The 16,098-nt window shown below is 51.3% G+C and overlaps 7 protein-coding genes across 7 annotated transcripts; 4 read left to right on the top strand and 3 right to left on the bottom strand.

The window, feature by feature from the left end:
- Positions 1 to 1,329: 1,329 nt before the first annotated feature.
- Positions 1,330 to 3,012, bottom strand: BBA_08600 (1,3-beta-glucanosyltransferase gel2; the record flags this gene model as incomplete). The annotated part of the gene is made up of 3 exons (XM_008603697.1): positions 1,330 to 2,511; positions 2,564 to 2,863; positions 3,007 to 3,012. The coding sequence occupies 3 exons, from the start codon at positions 3,010 to 3,012 to the stop codon at positions 1,330 to 1,332; spliced, it is 1,488 nt and encodes a 495-aa protein (XP_008601919.1).
- A 1,435-nt stretch (positions 3,013 to 4,447) lies between these two features.
- On the top strand, positions 4,448 to 5,188 carry BBA_08599 (uncharacterized protein; the record flags this gene model as incomplete). The annotated part of the gene is made up of 1 exon (XM_008603696.1): positions 4,448 to 5,188. One exon carries the CDS (start codon positions 4,448 to 4,450, stop codon positions 5,186 to 5,188), a length of 741 nt encoding a protein of 246 aa, XP_008601918.1.
- Positions 5,189 to 6,226: 1,038 nt separating this feature from the next.
- BBA_08598 (cell division control protein) lies at positions 6,227 to 7,414 on the bottom strand (the record flags this gene model as incomplete). The annotated part of the gene is made up of 3 exons (XM_008603695.1): positions 6,227 to 6,562; positions 6,621 to 7,183; positions 7,294 to 7,414. The coding sequence occupies 3 exons, from the start codon at positions 7,412 to 7,414 to the stop codon at positions 6,227 to 6,229; spliced, it is 1,020 nt and encodes a 339-aa protein (XP_008601917.1).
- Positions 7,415 to 8,236: 822 nt separating this feature from the next.
- Positions 8,237 to 10,283, top strand: BBA_08597 (meiotic recombination protein rec14; the record flags this gene model as incomplete). The annotated part of the gene is made up of 4 exons (XM_008603694.1): positions 8,237 to 8,479; positions 9,205 to 9,241; positions 9,307 to 9,852; positions 9,913 to 10,283. 4 exons carry the CDS (start codon positions 8,237 to 8,239, stop codon positions 10,281 to 10,283), a joined length of 1,197 nt encoding a protein of 398 aa, XP_008601916.1.
- A 344-nt stretch (positions 10,284 to 10,627) lies between these two features.
- BBA_08596 (DNA polymerase delta) lies at positions 10,628 to 11,298 on the top strand (the record flags this gene model as incomplete). Its single annotated transcript, XM_008603693.1, has 2 exons — positions 10,628 to 11,062; positions 11,131 to 11,298. 2 exons carry the CDS (start codon positions 10,628 to 10,630, stop codon positions 11,296 to 11,298), a joined length of 603 nt encoding a protein of 200 aa, XP_008601915.1.
- Positions 11,299 to 11,521: 223 nt separating this feature from the next.
- On the bottom strand, positions 11,522 to 12,805 carry BBA_08595 (UPF0553 protein c; the record flags this gene model as incomplete). Its single annotated transcript, XM_008603692.1, has 4 exons — positions 11,522 to 11,694; positions 11,759 to 12,119; positions 12,186 to 12,340; positions 12,394 to 12,805. 4 exons carry the CDS (start codon positions 12,803 to 12,805, stop codon positions 11,522 to 11,524), a joined length of 1,101 nt encoding a protein of 366 aa, XP_008601914.1.
- A 305-nt stretch (positions 12,806 to 13,110) lies between these two features.
- Positions 13,111 to 16,025, top strand: BBA_08594 (ThiF family protein; the record flags this gene model as incomplete). The annotated part of the gene is made up of 6 exons (XM_008603691.1): positions 13,111 to 13,233; positions 13,469 to 13,969; positions 14,080 to 14,612; positions 14,663 to 14,724; positions 14,759 to 15,701; positions 15,755 to 16,025. The coding sequence occupies 6 exons, from the start codon at positions 13,111 to 13,113 to the stop codon at positions 16,023 to 16,025; spliced, it is 2,433 nt and encodes an 810-aa protein (XP_008601913.1).
- Positions 16,026 to 16,098: the final 73 nt, after the last annotated feature.

Below are 16,098 nucleotides of genomic sequence, written 5' to 3'. Positions count from 1 at the left end.
GATGGCGTGGGTTTATTGACCCGAGACATTGATACCTGAATCAAATCTCGGACGAGCCTCCGAATGTGGGAGGGAAAAAAAATCCCCAAGCATCGAGCCTTGCCATCGGATGTTAAGCTAAACCACGCCATATTTGAGACCTTTCCAACGGTCGTCGGTTGCTGCCTGGGAAAGGCAAACAAGAAGAGAGAAGAAGGAAATCTCGCTGGTCCGCATCCGCCGCCTTTTAAACGTATTGCCGTCCTGCGCGCCTGCTTACTGTACCATGTAATTTGCGGCCCCCAAAGCAGCAACTCGATCCGACACCGCTTCTAATAACTCAAAAAGGATCAACCAAGGACGCGGGGAACAAAATTAAATATCCGGACAAAAAGCAAATCACGAATAAAATAAAGTTTACTCCGACATCCCAACACCCATGTCCAAAAATTGAGAGCAATGCCAATAGCCCTACTCGACATGTAATCAATGTAATCTTCATGCAGCAACGTCCTGTTCAGCTTACACCCCCGGACAGCCCCAAACAACGTGGCCCTGCGTCTCTGATCTTTTGTTGCTTTTTTTTTTCCCGGTCCGCTACCCGTAAGACGTCACAGAAAAAGCGTGGTACGACTCTCTTCATCTCACAAACAAATGATGCCTGCAGTGTGCCATCTGGAAATGACCACCTTTTGGGGGCTGGCCCAGCCCAATATCCCATGATTCCATTTGCACGCACCTCTCTCTCCTTTTGGCCCTGTGGGACGCGACATCGCCCAACTATATGAACCAGGGGCCGTCTCTTCTTCTTTTTTTCTTCTTCAACAAGAGCTTCCACTTTGCCCTCTTGCAACGGGCCTCGACATCATCAAATCTGCCCCACGACCCACCATCGTACTCATCTTCAAACAGCCTTGAACAACAACGTGAAAACAATATACATCTTTTCAATCTTTCATCAAAACTACCCACAATGGCCACCGCATCGCGTGCTACTCTCGTCAATGGCTGCTGCACCTCCTGCTGTAGATGTGCAGATTACGGAACCCACGAGTACTGTCTTCCTTGCTCGACAAATCCTTGCTGCACCACCGTCGAGCACAACAAGGATGCTTAATCAATATGGCACCTCTTGTTTCAGCGTTTCATCTTGTCATTTGGAAACTTCATTTCGGAAATCAGGCGCTTGGGCTGGTATAAGATTTTTACTGCATACAATGGCGCAAAGCAATCTATAGTCTGTACACTAGAATTGACAATCAGATCATGCATTGGCAACAGACAGCTCACTCACTGTCTTGCAACTCATTTTCATGCGACTGCGTCATAACCCTTCTACTTTCATCCCAACTAAGCAAAAATCATGGCCAGGGCGGGCAGAGCAGCGCCGAGCATCATGGGAGCGGCAAAGGCAGCTCCGTTATCCTTGTCACCCTGGCCGTCGCCCTTGCCATTTCCCTTGGTGCCATCGCCCTTGTTGCCATCACTGCCGCCACTAGAGTTGCTGGTGGACGTCGTCTCCTTGCCAGTGTCGGTACTGACCTTGCCAGGGTAATTGGATTCGTCATTTTGAAAGGTAGTGACCTTGAGGTCTTTGAGCTCGTTGCCTTGTTCATCAAAGACCTTGAGGGAGACCTTGTAGTCGCTGATGTCAACCAGCTTGCCGTTGCGCTTGGGGGTTACACCCTTGGAAATCATGTCGTTGGTATTGTCGGGAGGAGAGGGCAGAGTCCAGTTAGCAAGGAAGCCATCGTGGGTGATGAGCTTGGAGTCGCACTTGGGGGCTTCAACATCCTTTTGGGCCGCTTTTTGAGCATTGAGGCTCTTCCAGTCAATCTTGGTTAGCTTGTTCTTGAGGCGATTATAGTCCCCGAGTAGTCTAGCACCGTCAGCAGTAAGGTTGACAAGGCCATAGTTCTTGGCCTCCTCCGAGTATTCGTAAACCAGACCACCGGAGAAGGCGCCAGTCATCTTGTCGCTGTAAAGAGCAACGGACTCATTCCAGTAGCGGGGCTCGCCCAGAGGCTGATTGCAACCATACTCGGAGAAAAAGACGGGAACAGAGCTCGACTTGAATTTGTCCGTGAGCTCATTGTACGAGGATGAAGTGTATGTAGCATCGATGCCGCACCAGCTGTAAGAGTTGAGGCCATAGACATCGCCACGGCTCATGTTGTCCTTTTCACCGTCAATGGTGCACTGGCAATAGTTCCACGTGTCGTAAGTAAAGTCGCGAACATCAGCAGCCGAGTAGCCGACGGGGATCTGGCGCTTCAAGTTCTTCTTGACATAGTTCTTGAGATCACGGGTGACAGCACGGATATAAGGAGGAGTGACCTTGGCAGAGGGCTTGTCGTTGATGATTTCGTTTCCAGAGAAGAAAAGGAGGGTGTTGGGATAGTTGGCAAAAGCCTCCATGACGGCAAAGGTGCGGTTGAGGTAACCGCCAAAGTAACTTTCCCAAGGGTTATAAGAGGTGATGGCCTCACCAGGGAGGGGGGAGTTGACATCAATGATGAGGTACATGCCAGCCTAGAGCATGTCAGAAATATGCAAAGCGCACCCATCGGAAAAAGTCACTCACGGCGTTGAAGATACTGGCGCACTTGTCGTGGTCGAGGTAGGGGTCAATATTGTAGACACGGACAGTATTGATGCCAAGAATCTGCATGAGAGCAGCATCACGCATGCAAGCATCGGCATCGGTCAAGGGATCCTTTTTCTCGTCGGGCTTGTAACCAGCACTACCACCGGGCTGGTAGCCAACACCAACAATCTGGAACTTGTTGCCCGTGTCAGGGTCGTAGAAATCATTGCCCTTAACTTGGAGAGGCTTGACGGCGCTAACGGCCGTGACGGCGAGGGCCACGAGAGCGGATTGAATCTGAGAGTAAATGTTAGCACAGGAGACCAGGCAAGTGTAGGCTGAGTGCAAAGACGACGCTTGGCGACACTCAGACGTTGCGTATGCATGCAAACAGACGGCCCCCGGGCAAGACACGGGCCAATTCGCGGAAATCAACTTACAAGCATGATTTCCGACTGTGTATATGCTAATCCTTGCAATGAAATGAAGTTACCTTGCAACAGTAAAATCGTGAGATGGGCGGCGCAAATTCGCAAACGGAGAAATTGCAACAGATGGAAGAGATGTCTGGGAAGGAGTGACTAGAAACCAAGGCTCAAAATGGCGTTGATCCGGGCGTGTCACACCGAGACGCAGACAGCAACGGGCCAGGAGAGAATGGCAAGTTGGGCTGAGTGATTGAAGGAGGAAAAAGGAAGCAGGGAACGGCCGACGTCTGGTGTTTGTACAAGATCAACTGGAACCAAACGATGCTAGCGACGGGGAACACGAGGGGGGCAAACGGCTAAACGGGTAGGGGTACCTACGGTGTAAGGCGCCACCGAGCACCATAACTTGGGCACTTTCCTTCCGTCCTAGGTACCTTGACTTTTAACGTACAAGCTGACGAATTCCAGGGTGCCATAGAACTGATTAACCTATAATTTCAATCGATATTATCCATTGCCTGCCGACACGCCACTACCCACTATCAAGGTCGGGCGTCCGCTCAACGGGAATTACAATGGAGGACGCGATGGAGCGTCCAATCATTCTGAAGAGCGCTCTCCAAACAATAACTCTATTGATCCTCTTGGAGTCAACAGGCCACTAAAAGACGCTGAGCAAGTGGGCCCTCTTAAAAGCTGCATCACACATGGTGCTAACTAATTAGTGCAAGGGTTTACAATAATCTTTGAAGGACCCTTCTTTACCACGACAATGGATCTCAGGAATGAACGGCCAGGCCACGGAATTTTCGATACGAGATCTGCTGGATTGCTAGACAAATCTATTGAATAACACGTCACCACCTTGGGGCTCTGTACAGTTGTTTTCATGTTGCCTTCACAATACTATCTGAGCTGGTGGTTTTCATGTCGTAACCAGCCAAAGGGGCACAGGAAAGAAAAGCCAGGCCCATCATCCAGGCCAAGTGGTTTGTCCACGCATTGCTAGCACCATTGCTAGACCAATAAAACAACTTGTTTGTGTCACTGATTACAGCGCTTCTCTGTTTTATATAGTCGCATTGCCTACGCGCCTGAAGGATGCCCACTCCTCCAAGTTGCACAACAACACTTGGAAACTTGAAATAACTAAAACTCACACTCTATATATTGAGGATTACACATCTTGTTCACCTGGCTATGTACGCGCCAGGTCAGTAGGACCGGGCTTCCTCTAATCCGTTTTCTTTCCCATCAATGACAGTTACGCGCCGACCGCAACCCAGCTCTACGCTCCGGTGTGCACCGCCAACTGATATAAAATGACTTCAAAAGGGACCAACCACCCGATGTATCTATTCTGGCCAGAAATATCAAGCACTTCATGACCCGTTCGTGGCCGTTGCACGCGACATGACCCTTCACGCCCTTCTGCCGCGGCTCTCACATCACAATGGACCCAGTGCCCGGTTGTCAAGCTTCGCAGGGCCTGCCGCCCCCAAAACAGGCGTCGTCTCATCTGCCACCTCCGCCACTACCACGACCTGGGTCACCAGGATGCGAGGCCTCAGAAGGTAGGCAAATCGGCGTGCCGGGGCGCCGTATGAACGCGAAGAAGCTCCTTGGACAAGATGCTCAGGCTCAAGCTCGAGCACAGAAGTCTCCGTTATCACCAAAGCGCTCATATTCTACCTTCTTAGCCGATGACCTTCCCCGGGACAATATTGCTGCCTTGAATGCACCAGTTTCAAGATGGCTTGGCCAGGTATATCCTACAACTCAGCGTTTGAGGCGATACTCTGCCATTGCAATGGATGATGCTCCGCGTCACCTTGTCAAAGACGACAAAAATGGGGACGAGGAGAGTTTCGAAGAGAACGACGTCGAGAATAGACCTAGAGCCAGCTCTGAACCGATCACGTATCTCCATGAGCATAAATCCGTCACGATACTAGTGACACCAAGGACTGAATGCTTATCAGGCTATTTGCACAATTCTCAAAGTATTTGCGAAGGCCTCAGCATCTGCCTCCCTCGAACTTCTCACCTTCCTGCTTCTTCACACATCGTGAGCAGTACGCCGACACAAGCTCCATTGGAGAAAGCCCCCTCATACCGACAGGTCCCGATAGACACAACCTTGCAGACATTCGACGTCAAAATCATGTATCTCCGGCATCTTCTACGGCTGTAACCTTTGTAACTTTCGAGAGCAGCTCGACTATGAGCTGCGGCCCGTCCTCGCAATTTTCTGCTTCGCCAACGCGAAACTAACGGTGCTGCCATTCCTCGTGGTATAAATCGGTGGAGACTGTGCGTAACATCTTGGACTGGGAGATGGGGGAGAGGCTGGACGGGCTGGACGGGTGGTTGGCGATAGGAATCAACTTTAGGAGAGACGCCGAGAAGGATCACATACATGCGCCCCTAAAACTGCACAGAATGTTCATGCATCCTTGCTTGAGCTTGTTCGAAGAACTGTCTTGTCGCCCGTGAGCCTATATCCGTCTCTCATCACGGCTCTGTCCACCAATTGCGCAGAGGACCCAATGTCATCCCCATGTCTCGCCCAGTCTCATTTCACAGCGCCGAATGGCTTCAAGAACTCACATATTGCTCGATGCGGCGGCTTTTCCGAGATGAAATCCATCGCCTTACATCTGACTCAGCATGAGCAATTATCATGGCTTCAGCTCATTGATACAAGCTTATCTTACGACGCACCATCACAACCTGTTCACTGACACCCACAGATGAGACTCGAGCGTACTGATTAGAGCGTAAATATTGTAAGACAAGGCTCCTGCGCATACTATTAAAAAGAAGAGACAAAAACAAAAGGGAAACACTCGCGAGGCAAATGTACAGCCCCCGAATAACATGTAGCAAACGTCGCCTGGTAAAAGAGACTCGCCGTTATAGAAGCAAAGAGATACCAAGAAAAGAGGCATCCTGAACTCCCTGCCTCGGCCACTCTGTACGAGTGTACCTCGCCGCCCGCGCGCCTCGTTGCTCGGTATATAAGGTAAGGTTCGTTGTGCTTGCCATGTGCAAGGCATGTCCTGTCGCAACCTTGACCGAAGGCCACAATCAATGCCTTGCCTATTGTACATGACACCATAAGGGAAAACTTTTCCTATTTCATAACTTATCAACCGCCTTGACCTGTGGTCGCAAACCAAACCCAAATCTGCCCTTTCCGTGCCTTAGAAGGCCATGGCTGAGACACGATTTAGTATCCGTTCATAGCCATGCGCTGAGAGCTACGGCTTAGCTCACGATCAGCGGCAGGGCTGATGGGTCTACTACTGGCGCCACCAGCGTGGGCGCTGCTTTCCTTGAGTGCAAGCAGCTGCTTGGCACGGAAGGTCTCGTAGTGGATCTGCGAGGTCGTCTCGATGAGATCCTGGAGGTGGGTTCGCAGAAGGAAGTTTCGGAGGTAGACGAATTCGCAGTGGTTCTCGTCCTCAACGTTAATGACACCCCAGCGGTTCTGGCGACCGCGAACCTGCTGACCATTGACAATGATGGACTTTTCCGAGCCGACGACAGCGAATGGGACGAGACCCTGGCATGTGATGTTAGCGACTACTATGCACCCATTCGGCACGCTTGAGAGTACAAACCTTGATTTGGTTGTTCAAGGCACGCTCCTCTTCATCAAACTCATCATTATCGTAAGGGTACATCTTGAGGTTGTGGAAAGCAAATTCCTCCTTGATGCGCTCCTTGAAAGCCTGGCGCTCCTCGGTGGTAAGCGTATCAGCCTTGGCAATCACAGGCACAACGTTGACGACATCGGACAGCTTCTTGAGAACAACAATATCGATGGGCTTCAGAGAGTGGCCGGAGGGCTGAATGAAGAAGAGACAGCAGTGAATGCGGGTGTCCTGGATGTAGCGCTCACGCTGGGCCGTGAGCTCCTTGCGCAAGTAGGCGGAGTGCTGGTCCTTGATATACTTGACAATGGGGTCCCAGCAGCGGTCATTGTTGACGAGGTCTCCGTATCCAGGGGTATCGACAATGTTGAGTCGGAGGCGCACGCCGTTTTCCTCAATGATGTGGGAGTCGGCCTGGATCTCGGTGGTGGATCGGATGGGCTCATCCGGCTGAAGACGACCCTTGGAGTCGATAAGGTGCGAGGCAAAGATGGTGTTAATCAGAGTCGACTTGCCCAGACCAGTTTGACCTAGCAAGTGAAGACGCGGGTTAGACCTGGCCCTGACTGTTGTGGGTGGAAGTGCTGCATCACGCCTCAGGGGCGAGCGGGTAGCATCACGAGGGAGTCGGCCAACTTACCAACGCAGATAACGTTGAACTGGAAACCGCGCTTCAGGAGCTTGCGCTCGATTTGAGACGTGATGCTGTCGAAACCGACATGGCTCTGGGGGAAAATGGCGGAGGCGGGAGCAGCAGCCATCGTGTCGTGATACCGCTTGGTTTGTCAGGGGAGACTTGAATAAGCTGTCGCGTTGACTGCGTGCTTGCAAAGACGATTACAGATTAAATTCCGGTTGCCGTGTGCAAAAACGATAAGGCAGACAAGAAAGCAGGAATTGAATGGTAGATGAATCGAACGAGGCAATCGTGAGCAAGCAACTCTGCGAGATGGGACTTTGTGGGACGCCGTTGATCAAGCCTGGAGGAGCTGCAAAGGGGAAACTTTTGGGCGGGCGAGGCACAGACCAGCCTGTTGGTGACCCGGACCTGCTCCCGCCTGCAGGCTGCTTTTTAGGGGACCCCAGGCCCTAGGTAGGTATTGCCTGCCCGCCAACATGCTGCCGTGCTGCCCAAGCAGAAGCCCACCAACTGCCATTTGCCAGTCAGTCCATTTCAGGAGGCGGGTCCCTGGGAAAGGGGCAGGGAGGGGTCTGGGGCGTCCCTCAACACCAGGCTGTCGCTATTGGCCAGCACTGGTCCGTGCAAAGCCGGTGCTCATTGGTTGCTTCTGCGAGAGTATGTCTCCACTGCGCAAGCAGCCAAAAGCAACAAGGGCAAGTTTTATCGCAGCGCATTTTCCGACTACCACAACGATTGTGATCTCAGCTATTCGCAACCGATAAAGCTGCGACGCACCGATTGCCCTTGACCCAGCGATCTGCTCTACAAGGCCACACTTCTAGACTCAGAATCCTCATTACCCAGTCCGTTGCGCCCAATTCGCTGCGCCGCGGTGCGCCTGGTCACGAGCCAAAGAAACATCGCCAATCTTGTACGAGACTCGGTCGTCCACATCTACACTATGGCGGCCCTTCTTCCCCGAATTGCCTCGCCGGCGCGGCTTCCTATTCCTCATCTGCCGTCGCTGGCTGGTATTGCTAGCCGACTGCTCCCGACACTCGGCATAGCTCTTCCCGGCATCAGCATCACCATTCCCACATTGCTGGATGATATTTGGGAAGGCGTCCTGCGAGCTGTGCCGAAGAACAAGGTCTCCCACTCGAGGAAGAGAATGAGGCAGCTGGCCAACAAAGGCCTCAAGGATGTGAACAGTCTTTGCCAGTGTCCTGGTTGTGGTGCCCCTAAGCGCATGCATCGTCTATGTCAAAACTGCTTGGAAGGTGCGTACAAGTGATTCATATACGCTCCATCATCATCATCATTTGAGTCTCTAATCAAGCGTATTTAGAAATGCGAGGCATGTGGCGGTCCGACGAGCGACGAAAGTCATAGAGCGCAAGCAAAACGAAAAGAGGCATTGGTGGTCGGGTGCGAAATCTAGTGTATCACAATCTCATGTATATTTGACTTTCGGTTATCAGATGCATACACACGGCGTTTTGGCTCATTTGGGCCATGTATAATAAACTTATATCCAATACTTGAAGCATTGACCCTCGTATCGTCCAGATGATGATGACCGTAAAACTGCGTGTCCTATCTATAAACAGCTTCCTCCAAGGCTCTCGGCTTCTGGTCATAGCAGATACCGAACGATTAGCAAAGTAATAACTCCTACCTTCAAGAAAATCAGCATTGTACATTCACTTGCACCTTTCCGAGCGCTACGAATCTATAATGTGCAAGTGGGCTGGCGCGGCACGAAATCGCCAACCCACCAGCGCAAGCCTACAGAAACCCCACCAACATCCGTCATTCACTTTCTGCAACTCTCACCCACTTTGTCACCAACCTCATTCACATGAGCCGATCACAATGGTAAATGCCCGACTCCGAGCATGACTACATCGGCCAGCTAACAAATAGTAGTCGAAGCAATATCTGACGATACACACCGTCGACAATGGTACGTGACCCCGCTTAAAGTTGCGCTGCCACTCTGCCGTTTGATAGCCTCTGACGAAGCCACAGCACACATAACGGACATTTTTGCCCTGGCTTCTACTCCAAAGTCTCTTCTATCTGCCGGTGGCTCTTCCACTATCCATGTGCACGACACGACAGACCCAGCCTTTCCCCTTAAGCAGAGCATATCAAACGCTCATAAGCTAGGCTGCCATCACCTCTGCACGTCGAGAAATGGCCGGTACGCGGCCAGCGCTGGGTTCGGAGGTGAGGTCAAAATTTGGGCCCTCAATGCAGAAACGGGGGAATGGAGCAACGCGGGCGAGTTGACCGGAAGCTCCGTCCAGGCGGGCGAGGTGTGGGCGCTGGCGCTCAGCGAAGACGGCGGCTACCTGGCCAGCACTACCAATGACGGCAGGATCAATGTCTGGGACGTGGCCGACGAGGCCAAGCCCAAGATTCGCGAGTACGAGACTGGAAGTGCAGGGTCGGGAAGTTTTGGCATGTGCGTCGACCTCAGCAGGGATGGAAAGTTTACCGCGAGTGGCCATCAAAACGGTGCCGTCTACATTTTCGACAATGACACGGGACGCATTCTCTACTCGCTCTCTGGTAGGCAACTTTAACGCCCTTATCAATTGTAAAATACACGCGTGCTGACTTTGGTATCAGGACTGGCGAAACCTGTGCGAGCTGTGGCCTTTTCACCCGGAAACACGAGATTGGCAGCCGCTGGTGACGCTGGCATCATTGCCCTCTACGACATGAAGCACGGAGAACATATTGGCAACCTGACCGGCCATTCTTCCTGGATCACAACCATCGACTGGAACGACACTGGAGAGTATCTCTTGAGCGGATCCATGGACGGCAAGGTCAAGGTATGGTCCGTGGAGCGGAGTGATTGTGTAGCCACGCACAGCGAAACGGACAAGACGCTCTGGGCTGTTCGGTGGCTGCCCAAGATTGGCCGTAGCGAGATGTTTTGCACAGCCGGCGCCAACAGGAGTCTGTCGTTCTATCGTGAGGCTACGGGTGGTTGAAAAATTGTCAATACGGAATAAAAAGCAAAGGAACTTTTTTTTCATTACATTTGTATCTCAAGGCTTTCGTTTTGCTGTCAAATTGTATCACCTGACTTGGTGCCTGTCTCGCGCTGCGTAGCTGCGTTGCCCTGCCAAATTGGCGCTCCGTCAGTGGTGCACCTGTAGCTCGCACCCCAGAGCTTTGGGCCGTGAATTTAATCACCACGTCATGTACTAGCGCAGCTTCAACCAATCAGTCCTATTCTATTTGACGCCGTCATCATTCGACAACTGTCGCAAAATTGATCTTGCACGCAAGTTCTTCTTAATATAAATTAGTCATCTATACAATTACTGTCACTATGCCGACGACCAGACGAACGACAGGCGGCGCTCGTGCCCGACCCGGACCGACCAAGGGCCAAGCGACCATCAGCTTCTCCAACCGAGTCACAAAAGCGGTACCCAAAGACGTCAAAAGCTCCATCGTCGTGCCGTCAAGACAAAAAGTCGATGCGCCGGCCCAGAAGGAGCCTGAGGTGGACAATGTAGTTTCTGAGCCTGAGGTGGCGGAACAGCCCAAGGAGGAGGAGGAGGAGGAGGAGACGCTTGTTGAGGAAGCTGCGGTGCCCTCAAAGACAGAAGCCGAGTTGAAGGCCGAAAGGACGAGTGATGCACAGATTGGCAAGTACTGGAGGTCGATTGAGGCGCAGCGCATTGCGCCGCGGGTACATCAAGAGGATCTGTCGCTCCATGAAAAGGTGCTGCGGTACTTTGACGTCAGCTCCCAGTACGGGGTAAGTTGAGAGCCGTGTGCAAAGTCGCAGAACAAGCTTGGGACAAGAACTGACATGTCCAATGGTAGCCATGTATTGGGATCCCTCGCATCAAGCGCTGGCAGCGTGCTGAGCGTCTGGGTCTGAGCCCGCCGATCGAAGTCCTCGCCGTTCTGCTCAAGGAAGAGAACAAGGGTAACAGCGACATTGAGTCGGCGCAAATGGACAAACTTATGAACTCTGTAATTGTTGCATAGAGATGGGATAGTCGACTAGAGGGATCTGTGTTTCGGGAGTATGTCAAGAGAGTTTTGGCGTTTGTCTTCTTTTGGTTGTTGGCTGGGCGGCTGTCTGTTGGGACTGTATGAATTCCATTTGAACCCATGTTTCATGTAGCTAAATAAAATCTTTTGCACTCAAAATGCCAGGTGCCTGTATAGTTTTATGTATCTCTAATTCTGCGCCATGTTTATAACACGTCTAGTACCAAATGCTTCTCGTTCGGTGATGAGGAAACTTTTCTTGCCCGGCGGCTTCCAGCTCTTTAATTGTGTCGTATAGGAAAAAGTCGATCAAAATCGCATTGACATGAGTGTCGGGATGTTTTCTCACAATCTCTCGCCGAATCAACTCGACGCACCATATACTGCATGCTATAAACGGACAGTTAGTTTCATGCTGTAGCACGGAGAGTCTGATATGGTCAGGGGAACATACCTCGCAGTTGTACTTCCCAAGAACTGCCACTCTCTATGATCTTGCGTGATTTAATAGCGCTGGCAACCGAGGGGCTTAGGTACAAGGCGCCGAGGCTCACCAGTATCTGCGGGATACGATAGTCGGCAAACATGGTGATTTTGTCAATGTCGTGAAATCTACCATATGACTCCCCCTGGAAGCAAGCCCACAGATCGGCTACTAAGATCTGAGCCCTCTTGAGTATTCGAATGGGCTTTTGGCTCCCCTCGAAGTGATGCTCATCGCGAAAGCAATCAAAATCTTGCGCAAGCAGATTCACCAGCTTGGCTGCTGAACCGTCAGCATCGTCGAGAAGATTCAGCACAGACCCGTCGTATTTCTATTACGGTCAGTTCAGTGATGCGGATCAAAAGTAGTACATATGCAACCAGAGGGAGAGACGTACGTCAGAGAGGACTTGGCCACTTTCTCGCAGGCAATCATACCGCTCCTGCATTAAAGGCATTTCTTCCTCCGTGCAGGACCGAAAAACATGTTTCAACGACTCGAGGGTAAACTTATTCTCATCGATCCAGTAATTTGGATCAGTTATGGGTATGCCTGCGCCACTCAGTCAACGCCTTTTACACGTCAAGTCGACAGGCAATACATACCCTCGTCCAGGGCCCGCTGCATTGCGGCAACTAGACTCCAGTATCCTGTCCACTGCTTTTCTTTATATTCTATGGCAAATCTTTCCTCTTGTGGAAGCTCGGACCAAAATGAAAAGTTTAATAGATCCATGGTGAAAATAAACGCAACCGTCGCCTCATCCTTGGTCTTGGGGTGTAGCTCGTTGTCTGTCCAGCTGGCCGTAGTGAACTTCTTTGCTTGCATTTGCTTATAAATAGTTTCTGCGGCATTTTTGGACGCTCGCATATCAATCGCCACATCGATGCCATTGTCGTAGACGTATTCGACTCCTTGTAGGACACCAGTCTCAGGGTCTTCCTCAATCTGGAGCTTACCCTGCAGATGTGCGCGCAGAAGCTCCAGAAGCTCAGGATCTGCTTCATCATCTGACATCTTCACTGCCCCTGGTGCGGGGATGCCTGTGGGTTTGAAGGATGTCCCTCTTTGTCAAATTCGATGGCTAGAAAATCGAGAATGTGACATGCATGGTCAGGCACACCGAAGAGGTTTCGAAGCCGAGGACCCGCTAAGGTTGCGCTACAGCCACCACCCAGGCTGCGGGCAAACGGGAGCACTGACATTCACGCAGACAGTTGGCCATAAGAGATTATTTCTGATGGCGAACTGAGACTATGAATGCCCGAAACTTCAATCACTCCATTTACACCCGTCTACATTAAAGATACGATTTTCGTCAGATGCACGCTGTGCACAGTGGCACCGCCTGCGCCTTGGTGGTGCTGTTGCAGCCCATCTGGCTCCACAACCAATCACCTGCGAGCGGCAATCGCAGCTCGCCATCCGATTGGCGGAGCGCGCAGGTATGAATCCACACACTGCTTGAAGTGAATTAGGCCCTTATACGTTGAGTGATTCTGATAGGAACCTAGAGGTAAATAATGAGAACATGATTACAATGATGGCATTTATTCTTATTCAGGTCAGTCTTCTTCATTTGCACTAGTGGGTAGTGGGGATAATTTTGACTATACACTATCAGGTCTGCTTTCAGATTCAGCGGCCGTCTAAAGGTCATCAATGCTGAATCGAAAAAAGTGGTCCTCGTACAGCATCGTACACTGCTTTACTGCCAACTCGCCTGCGCCGTGCATTCGGACGCCTCTCCAACATTGCAGTGCGGCCAAACACGTTGATGACTGTGTGACGGAGACGGGTCTAATATTGTCTCTTGTCCCGCACCGACTCAATTTCTCCAAAACTCCCAACAGACATACCTCACGAAGCGTCATGGAATCAGTTTCGAGCACAGAGGCGACCGCGCCCGCGCCTACCGCGTCGGCGTCTGAACTGCAGAAGACTGGCCAGTCGCACCCTGCGCCTGTCGTTGAGCAGCAAGCGCAGCAGCCCGCACCGACGGCGCAACAGATAGACGGGGAACCCAAGGCATCCGGAGAAGATAAGCAAGGGCCACCGACTGCACAGCCGCGACCGAACCCTGCGGCGCAAGCGGCGCAGACCAGACCGATCGCCAAGCTTACCAGAGAGAGCTACAACCAGCAATCCCTGGGTACATCGCTCAACTCAAAAGTCAAACAGGTAAGCTAATTTCAAATATTTGAGCCATTGTACAAGGCGAAGCTGGGATCTGCTACCGTCTGCGACTGCTCTTTTTGAGAGAAATTCGCGGCTAACGTCGCTTGCAATAGTCACGCGTTCTCATGGTTGGAGCCGGAGGCATTGGGTGCGAGCTTCTAAAGAACCTGGTTCTCATGGGCTTTGGTGAAATCCACATTGTCGACCTCGATACGATCGACCTCTCGAATTTGAATCGCCAATTTCTTTTCCGCCAAGAACACATAAAAAAGTCCAAAGCCTTGGTGGCAAAGGAGGCGGCCGAGCGGTTTAACCCCAACGTCCGAATTGTCGCATACCACGCAAACATTAAAGATGATCAATTTACTGTCGCATGGTTTCGCGGGTTTACGGTTGTTTTCAACGCACTGGATAACCTAGAAGCGCGTCGCCATGTCAACAAAATGTGCCTAGCTGCCAACGTGCCACTCATAGAGAGTGGCACAACGGGGTTCAATGGACAGACTCAGGTGATTAAGAAGGGCGTCACAGCGTGCTACGACTGCACGCCCAAAGAGACGCCCAAATCATTTCCTGTGTGCACGATTCGCAGCACACCGAGTCAGCCCATTCACTGCATTGTGTGGGGTAAAAGCTATCTGCTAAAGTGAGTACAACTTCACTGTCCCTTCAGGATCACCTGCTAACTACTTACAGTGAGATATTCGGTGCTAGTGAAGACCAGGCTGCCTTTGATCACTCCGAGGATGCCGAAAATGGTAAGGAAAAACCTTGCCTCACTTAGTTCAGTAGCTAATCAGATTGCAGCCAAGGAAATTGAGGAGCTGAAGAGAGAATCAGAGGCACTGAAGAAGATTCGCGCCGCCGTCGGAACACCCGAATTCCCCAAGATGCTGTTTGACAAAGTTTTCAATGCCGATATTGAACGACTGCGTTCTGTGGAAGAGATGTGGAAATCCAGAACACCGCCCGTAGCCCTCGATTACGCCAAGGTACTGAGCGAAGCAGGCGACGCAATCGCATCAACAGACGCCTTACTTGCCGACGATCAAAAGATTTGGTCTCTTGAAGAAAACCTGGCGGTGTTCAATGACAGTCTGGAGCGATTGAGCAAGCGCGCGATCGAACTGAACAAGGCCCAGGGACCGTCCGACCTGGAACCAATCATCGCATTTGACAAGGATGATATCGATACATTGGACTTTGTCACTGCTAGCGCAAATATACGCTCGACAGTGTTTGGAATAGAGAAAAAGTCAAGGTTTGACGTCAAACAGATGGCGGGTAACATTATTCCCGCTATTGCAACAACCAACGCCATAGTCGCGGGACTCTGTGTGCTGGAGTCGTTCAAAATTTTGAAAGGGGAATACGACCAGGCAAAGGAGGTTTTTCTGACGCCTTTTGCTTCAGCGCGACTTCTTGCACCTGACAGGTCACGTCCACCGAACCCTGAGTGTCCAGTGTGTGGTGTCTTCAATACTAGTGTCATTGTCGACCTATCACGAGCCACGCTGGGTGATGTTGTTGAGGGCTATCTCAAAGAGGATCTGGGCCTCGGAGACCGGGAAATCTCTGTAAACAATGATGTCGGCATTCTCTACGACTTTGACGAGACGGATAACTTGCCAAGGAAGCTTACGGAGCTAGGCATTCGCAATGGAAGTTTCCTCACCATCATGGACGACTCTGAAGAGGATACGCTGGTCAATATCGTTCTTGATATTGAAGAAGGGTAATCATACATTGGTGATACGTTTAATATACATCTGCTAATGTGCTTTACAGGGCGCTCGACGCAACAGAGAAGCCTTATAAAGGTGTACCTGAGGGCAAGTCTGATATTCCGAGAAAGTCAAAGAAAGAAGCCTTACCGGAAACGAACGGCACCAGCACGACAAATGGCACTGTCCATGTCGAAGGCCCCAAGGGGGTGAAGCGGCCCAACGATGACAGCGAGTGGCAGTCCTCGAAAAAGGTCAAGGTTGCTGGTGCAGGACAGGAAGATGACGTCGTGTTGGTGGATGATGCTGGCGGCGCAATTGTCATTGATGACTGAGCCCGCCCGTGCTCTGCCGATGTTTGCGTTTCTCTGCTCTTTTACAGGTGCCGCGTCGCGCGCGTTTTCTATG

This window comes from Beauveria bassiana, assembly GCF_000280675.1.
Source record: "Beauveria bassiana ARSEF 2860 unplaced genomic scaffold BBA_S00036, whole genome shotgun sequence".
Classification (NCBI taxonomy): Eukaryota; Fungi; Ascomycota; class Sordariomycetes; order Hypocreales; family Cordycipitaceae; genus Beauveria; species Beauveria bassiana.
The sequence above is the reverse complement of the archived record's forward strand: the minus strand, read 5'-3'. Positions and strand labels throughout refer to the sequence as shown.